Source organism: Herpailurus yagouaroundi, unplaced genomic scaffold, assembly GCF_014898765.1.
Source record: "Herpailurus yagouaroundi ecotype Mexico unplaced genomic scaffold, PumYag 141, whole genome shotgun sequence".
Classification (NCBI taxonomy): domain Eukaryota; kingdom Metazoa; phylum Chordata; class Mammalia; order Carnivora; family Felidae; genus Herpailurus; species Herpailurus yagouaroundi.
Genome location: NW_024412396.1, coordinates 2,026,852 through 2,034,895, shown reverse-complemented (window position 1 = coordinate 2,034,895; position 8,044 = coordinate 2,026,852). Strand labels below are relative to the sequence as shown.

The 8,044-nt window shown below is 39.8% G+C and overlaps 1 protein-coding gene and 1 long non-coding RNA gene across 2 annotated transcripts in view; both read left to right on the top strand.

The window, feature by feature from the left end:
• Nucleotides 1-8,044, top strand: part of LOC121031479 (uncharacterized) — a 238,362-nt gene that overhangs the window by 65,934 nt on the left and 164,384 nt on the right. The window lies entirely within an intron of this gene.
• On the top strand, nucleotides 315-843 carry LOC121031462 (60S ribosomal protein L27a-like). The gene has a single exon (XM_040476611.1). The coding sequence runs from the start codon at nucleotides 353-355 to the stop codon at nucleotides 788-790; it is 438 nt and encodes a 145-aa protein (XP_040332545.1). The 5' UTR covers nucleotides 315-352; the 3' UTR covers nucleotides 791-843.

The window sequence follows — 8,044 nt, the reverse complement described above, 5'->3', positions numbered from 1 at the left end:
TTCTTTCTTTCTTTCTTTCTTTCTTTCTTTCTTTCTTTCTTTCTTTCTTTCTTTCTTTCTTTTCCGTCCTTCCTTCCTTCCTTCCTTTTAATTTTTAATGTTTCTTTATTTTGAGAGAGAGACAGACAGAGCATGAATTGGGGAGGGGTGGAGAGAGAGAGAGACAGAAAATATGAAACAACTCCAGGCTCTGAGCATAGAGCTCAATATGGGGCTCAAACCCACGAACGGTGAGATCATGACCTGAGCTGAAGTCTAGTGATTAACCAAATGAGCCACCCGTGCATCCCTATTTCTGATTATTTATTAAGGATAAATTTCCTAATATAGAGCTTTCTTCTGGGCCACTGACATGCCATCCAGACTGAGGAAGACCCGGAAACTTCGGGGCCACGTGAGCCATGGCCACGGCTGCGTCCGTAAGCACCGGAAGCACCCAGGAGGCTGGGGTAATGCTGGTGGCATGCATCACCACAGGATCAACTTTGACAAATATCATCCAGGTTACTTTGGAAAAGTTGGTATGAGGCATTACCACTTAAAAAGGAACCAGAGTTTCTGCCCAACTGTTAACCTTGATAAACTGTGGACCTTGGTCAGTAAGGAGACATGGGTAAATGCTGCCAAAAACAAGACTGGAGCTGCTCCTATCATTGATGTGGTGCGATCGGGCTACTACAAAGTATTGGGAAAGGGAAAGCTCCCCAAACTGCCTGTCATTGTGAAGGCCAAATTCTTCAGTAAAAGAGCTGAGGAAAAGATTAAGGGTGTGGGGGAGCCTGTGTCTTAGTAGCCTGAAGCCACATGGAGAGAGGTTCATTAAATACTAACAACTGCTTTTCTTTTCTGGTCTGGGTGTAAGTTCTTTAGCACCCCTACCTCTCTATCTGTACATTGGAAAGTCACCTAACAGATCCAGGATTAAGGGTATGAGGGCCCGAGCTCCTTTTGCCAACTCCCCTCAGAAAATGTGCAAGAGATAGCACCAGTACTTAAAGGACTTGGCCCTACCTTGAACATTTATAAAGTGAGAATATTTGTTGATAGCATATTTGTGTATCTTAGAGTTGAAAGGCCAGTTTTGCATTGTATACTCTGAAAATACAATGAATGGGAGAATATAAAAAAAATTTCCTAATATAGAATTGTTGGGTGAAATAATTTTATACATATTAATAAATTACCCTTCCAATGACTGTACAAATTAACATTTTTATAGCATTTTCTAAGAGTTTCGTTTCATGACATCAGCATCTAATGATTTAAAACAAAGTACTTAACAATTTGTAGAGAAAAAAATATTTGCTCATTGTTTTATAATGCATTTGTTCACCATGACATTGGATTCTTTTCGTATTTGTGCTTGTTTTTTTGTAATTGTTTAATTTTTTACATTTATTTATTTTTGAGAGATAGAGTGAGACAGAGTGTGAGCTGGGGAGGGGTAGAGAGAGAAGGAGACAGAGACTCTGAAGCAGTCTCCAGGCTCTGAGCAAACTGTCAGCACAGAACCTGACATGGGGCTCGAACCCATATCATGACCAGAACTGAGGTTAGGCGTTCGACCGACTGAGCCATCCAGGCGCCCCTGTGCTTGTTTTTTTGTTTTTTTTAATTTGGAAATTATTTGTTCATATCCATTGCATTTTTAAAAATTGGTATAATTTTTCTTGAGTTTCTTTGTAAAAATGTTTTATTTTTTAAGGATATTAAATAACTTTGTTCATAAACGATCATTATCCCAGAGTCCATTAGGATTCTTAGCCAGATAGGTAGGCCCCTGAATGTTCATTTTGACAGTTCCTGAGCTCCTTGAACTAATCATGTACCTGGGCCCTCCCAACCCCACAACTCGCCATTACCCTGATGTATCTTAACATACAAACCACAGAAGATCCGTGGCCTTTATCCAGGTTGTTTCTGAGAACTATTTCAGAAAACCCTGAAATGCTGGCTGCTGAAATTATCATTCCAGAAGAGTCAAAGTTGACATGAGTACCAACGGGTACACGTAAAGCTTAGGGTGACCTACTCAAGATAAGTAACAAGTTCTCCTGACCAAGTTACTCTTCTGACAGGGGTTTATTATAAAGGATGAATCTTTATAACCATTGTTATAAAGTGCATCTTGCCCAAAGTCATGATAATGAAATAGGGAGCTTCTCCCAATGGAGAGGTTTACAAGCCTGGGATTGGGTAGAAGACAGGCTTTGGGAAAATTGTGCTTGTGGGAGAAGGAAAGAGTTGCTCACAGACTTTCCTAAACTTTAGGAGAATTTTAAAGAGATTCGGCCTCATTACCTCAATATTATTCAGGCTTCTAATTTTCATCCTTATTCCTTTTTTGTCCTGAGTTCAGGCCTCTCACCCACCCCCAGAGAGTGTCAGCGTCTTCTCATTGTTCTGAGAGTTGTGTTAGTGGCACGATTGCCCCCTGGAGGCCAGAGAGAGGAGCAGCCGCCTTAAAATATTCTAGGCCTGTGTCTCTCAGGGCTGGGGGCACATTAGAAGAACCTGAGGAGTTGTAACAAAGAGTGCTCAGTCCTGAGCACCTAGACCACTGGGGAGGTGGGGACACATTCCAGTATCACCACATTAAGGTTTAACCTTGAGTAAAACAATAAGATGGAAATGAAAGCAACTGCTCTGAAATAAATCTACACATACTCAGAAGCAGAATTATTCATAGTAAGTAGCAGGGTAAATAAAAGATGTCAGGGGATGGAAAAAGGAGATATTTTACCTGTAGGTTTACCTGTATGTTTACCAGTCTGGGAGGTAATCCGTTTTAGCAAATCTCCCCCTGGGACTTGGAGTTTGAGTGTGACAGATTTTTGGTGTGTATTTGTGATGTGCCCACGAAGGTGCTCATTTTCATCTATAAGTTGACTGCTGATTACCCAAGTTGGCCTCCTAATTCTTAGACCTTAGTTTTCACTCAGCTTTCCCTCGGTTCTGGGTGGCTGGAATATTAGTAGGGGCCAACATCACTGAGCTCTCAACTGACACTGGATCAAGGGCTTGGTTTCAGTGCCAAGACTAGCATTTTTGATAGTTCTACTTCAACACCGGCACTAATTTAAATTTTATCTTTTCAAATCATAAAATCACAAAAATTAGAATTAAAGGGCCTTTTGAGGTTCCCCAGGCAAACTTCCTTATTTTAAAGATCTGAAAAAAAGACATAAGAGCATTTTATATTTGGCAACCAAATAAACATAAATTATAGCTACCCTACTTTTGTACCTTCTTCTCTGTCCTCATTCTGTAAGTTGTTTCTGGGAGTTTCTATTTCTGGATGTAGAAACTTCATGGATATAGAATGGTTGTGGATAGATGGAGGGAGGAGAGAAACACCTTGAAATACCTCTTAGGCCTGTGCCTGAGGGACAGACTTCAGGTTATGAAGTGACTTTCTGCATGGTCCTAACTTCCTGGTGTGCATCAGGGAGGGAAATCCGGCAATGTGTTTCTAGATCCAGCTCTATCTGCCCTATATTAAGGGTTAACAGAAATCTGGACTTTAAGGATACTGCTAGTGAAGTCTTAGAAGGAAGTAAAGATTATGTTATTGGGAACTGGAGGAGCGGACTCCAGGTCAAGAGTTGCAGAAAAATTTTGAAATTGCCTCCTATAGTTATGCAGAAAGCTGAACTCTGTTGTAGAGCTGGGGAGATTTCAAAGCAATGTAAGAAGGTTTCACCTGGTTTCTTCTTGCTGCTTTTAATGAAATGAAGAGAAGAGAGATAAATGGAGGAAAGAATTGTGAAACAAAAAGGAACCAGGACTGGATGAATCTGAAAATTCTCAATTTATTCTAACAGAAAAAGATGCAAAAATTAAGATAGTGTGGCACAAAGAAAAAATGTGATAGTGTGACTATATAATCTTTGATCAAAATTTCAGAAGGATTGAGGGGTGGGAGTATTCAGTTGCACAAGGAGCTCTTTCAAGCGGTTTGGATGTGACTTCCAACCACATGATAGTACTTCTAGGAAGCTTAAGAGAAATGTTCCTCAGCTATCTGAGCAGGGGCCACAGGTACAGGTTATCTGGAAAGGATCTGTAGGTGTGGCTTTTTTCTAAAGGAGTAAACTTCATTGAAATCCATGGTGGACTCAGGAAGTGTTTGAGACAATTATTTCAGCAGAAACACTACCAGATTGGATTGAAAGTGACAGTGAACAGAATAAAAGTAGGAGTTCAGTGTCACCTGGGTGGCTCAGTCGGCTAAGCAGCCTACTTCAGCTCAGGTCACAATCTCACGGTTTGTGGGTTCGAGCCCCGCATCTGGCTCTGTGCTGACAGCTTGAAGCCTGGAGCCTGCTTCAGATTCTGTGTCTCCCCCTCTCTGTGCTTCTCTCCAGCTCATGATCTGTCTCTCAAAAATAAATAAACGTTAAAAACAATTAAAAAAAAAGTTAGCTGAACCATTGCCCATTTTCATTTTATAATATTGTTGCTTACTCAGTCTTATTATACTTGACAATTCTTGGAAATTTGTGTCTTAATCTTTCTTTTGTCATAGATATATGGCTTGGTGAGAATAAAGCAAATGAACGGGAAATGGAAGAGAGACAGTGTCATATGTAGGTGATAAATACCATCATTTATATTTTTATAGATGCATCAGATCTTTGTTCATTTGTTGAATAATTCAAAGTCCCAAGCTTTGATGCTTATCTTGTGGTGGAGATACATGTAAAAATATATTCCAACAACATATAATATATTTGCTAATGATGATTGCAATGAAAAATGTGAGACAGGGTAAAGGGGAAGAGGGAATGTGTTAGGTAGGTACTATCTATATTGCAGTAAAGATGTCTCTAATGGGGTGGCATTTGAGCAGGGATCTGAATGATGGGATTAAGGAGACTATTTGAAGCAAGAATAGTCTAGTAAGAAAAACCCAGATGTGGAAGCCTGCTTGGGGCACTCAAGGGTAAGAGTGACCCCAGTAGAGTAAGAAAGGTGAAGGATGATGGGAAATATTCAATAAACTTGAGAGTCTTCTATTTGTTATGATCTGTGTAATGTTGGGAATATCGATGTGAAAGAGACATAATCTCTGGTGTCAAGAAATTGAGTATCCTAGAGGAAGAAGGCAATAAATATAAAAAAATACAAGGAGATAAGTGCTGTTCTCATAGATAAGTACAAATTTCAAAGGGAGCCAGATGAGAGAGACTTTAAACTTGCCTAGAAGATCAAGGAAGGCTTCAGAGAGAAGAAGTCAGAGGACAATGAGGAGGAGGTGGTGATGAGGTTGGAAACTCCAAACAAAGAGAAGGGTAGAGGGAAGGATGGAGACAAGAGATGTGTTAACTCATGATATTTCCAGAATTCAGTATTTTGGTAATTCCAGGTCTATGTTGGTGACAGATGTGTCAGGAGATGAGGCAGCTAAATGAGAATCGTATGTGGGCTTGTGCCAGGCTTAGTCTAAAAAGCTGTAAGAAGTGAAGTAAAATACCTAAATCTGCCTTTTACACAGAGCTGTAAGGTAAGACAGTATCATCATTTAAAACAAGAAATGTGGAGGCAGAAGATCTTGAAGTAGGGGAGGTGAAAGGTTATAGGTTTTAGGTTTATACATTTTATATTGCTCAAGGGTCACCTGACCCAAAGGCTGTGGGCTGTATACATAGGTCTGGTGCAAAATCAAGGTTAGAGGCATAGTCATTAACATATATGTATTAGCTGCAATCTAGGTGTGGACAAGAATTAGACTAAGGTGGGAGCCAGGAAAAAAGCAGCATTAAAAGCAGGAAATAGAGGAGAATTGACAACAGGAATCCCATAGTATCAGTGACCTTACAGTGTTTTAAAATTTTATTTACAAGCCTATTTGGCCATGAGGACTGTGACCTTGTAGGAAATAATTTTTTGTGTATTTGTAGTCCCAGGAACTGTCCTTGTGCCTTGCACATGGGATACTTAATATATGTATATTCAAATGAGTGGGTGAATAATTAATTAATGAAGGACTCTATGGCTTAACATTTTTGCTTGATGCTCCATCTTTTAGTATGACATTTCATGGCAGTAGTTCTTTGTGTCTATATTTTTATTACTTTTTTTATTGTACAAGGAACACACATTTATTGAAGAAAAATTAGAAAAAGGAAAGCTATGGCACAAAAACAGACACTCAGATCAATGGAACAGAATAGAGAACCCAGAAATGGACCCACAAACATATGGTCAACTAATCTTTGACAAAGTAGGAAAGAATATTCAGCGGAATACATACAGTCTCTTCAGCAACTGGTGCTGGGAAAACTGGACAGCGACATGCAGAAGAATGAACCTGGACCATTTTCTTACACCAGACACAAAAATAAACTCAAAATGGATGAAAGGCCTCAATGTAAGACAGGAAGCCATCAAAATCCTTGAGGAGAAAGCAGGCAAAAACCTCTTTGATCTTGGCCGCAGCAACTTCTTACTCAACACGTCTCTGGAGGCAAAGGAAACAAAAGCAAAAATGAACCACTGGGACCTCATCAAATAAAAAGCTTCTGCACAGTGAAGGACACAATCAGCAAAGCTAAAAGTCAACTGACAGAATGGGAGAAGATATTTTCAAACTACATATGTGTTAAAGGGTTAGTATCCAAAATCTATAAAGAACTTATCAAACTCAACACCTGAAAAAAAATAATCCAGTGAAGAAATGGGCAAAAGACACGAATAGACGCTTCTCCAAAGAAGACATCCAGATGGCCAACCGACACATGAAAAAATGCTCAACATCACTCATCATCAGGGAAATACAACTCAAAACCACAATGAGATAACCACCTTGCACCTGTCTGAATGGCTAACATTAACAACTCAGACAACAACAGATGTTGGTGAGGATGTGGAGAAAGAAGATCTCTTTTGCACTGCTGTTGGGAATGCAAGCTGGTGCAGCCACTCTGGAAAACAGTGGGGAAGTTCCTCAAAAAACTAAAAATAGGGGGCGCCTGGGTGGCGCAGTCGGTTAAGCGTCCGACTTCAGCCAGGTCACGATCTCGCGGTCCGTGAGTTCGAGCCCCGCGTCAGGCTCTGGGCTGATGGCTCGGAGCCTGGAGCCTGGAGCCTGTTTCCGATTCTGTGTCTCCCTCTCTCTCTGCCCCTCCCCCGTTCATGCTCTGTCTCTCTCTGTCCCAAAAATAAATAAAAAACGTTGAAAAAAAAATTAAAAAAAAAAACAACTAAAAATAGAACTACCCTATGACCCAGCAATTGCACTACTAGGCATTTATCCACAGGATACAGGGGTGCTGTTTCAAAGGGACACATGCACCCCCATGTTTATAGCAGCACTATCAACAATAGCCAAAGTATGGGAAGAGCCCAAATGTCCATTGATGGAGGAATGGCTAAAGAAGATGTGGTATATGTATACAATGGAGTATTACTCAGCAATCAAATGAATGAAATCTTGCCATTTGCAACTATATGGATGCAACGGGAGGGTATTATGCTAAGTGAAATTAGTCAGAGAAAGACAAATATCATATGACTTCGCTCATATGAGGACTTTAAGAGACAAAACAGATGAACATAAGGGAAGGGAAGCACAAATAATATAAAAACAGGGAGGGGGACAAAACATAAGAGACTCTTAAATATGGAGAACAGAGAGTTACTGGAGGGGTTGTGGGAGGGGGGATGGGCTACATGGGTAAGGGGCATTAAGGAATCTACTCCTGAAATCATTGTTGCACTATATGCTAACTAATTTAGATGTAAATTTAAAAAAATAAAATTAAAAAAAAATACCCAGAAATTTCAAAAAAATATCTACTAGATTAGATTAAAAAAAACCCCAAAAAAACAAAAACAAACAAACAAACAACAAAAAACAAACAAACAAAAACAAACAAAAAAAGAATATTCTTTTCCCCAGTGGCACTTGGCTGGCTCATTCAGGAAAGCATGTGACTCTTGATCTCAGGGTTGTGAGTTGAAGGCCCAGGTTGGGCATGGAGCCTACTTAAAAAAAAAAAAAAAAGAATATCCTTAAAAATATTCTTTTCCCAACCAGCTG

Coding starts and splice junctions, on each gene's coding strand:
- LOC121031462 (XM_040476611.1), top strand. CDS start 353: ATGCCATCCAGACTGAGGAAGACCCGGAAACTTCGGGGCCACGTGAGC.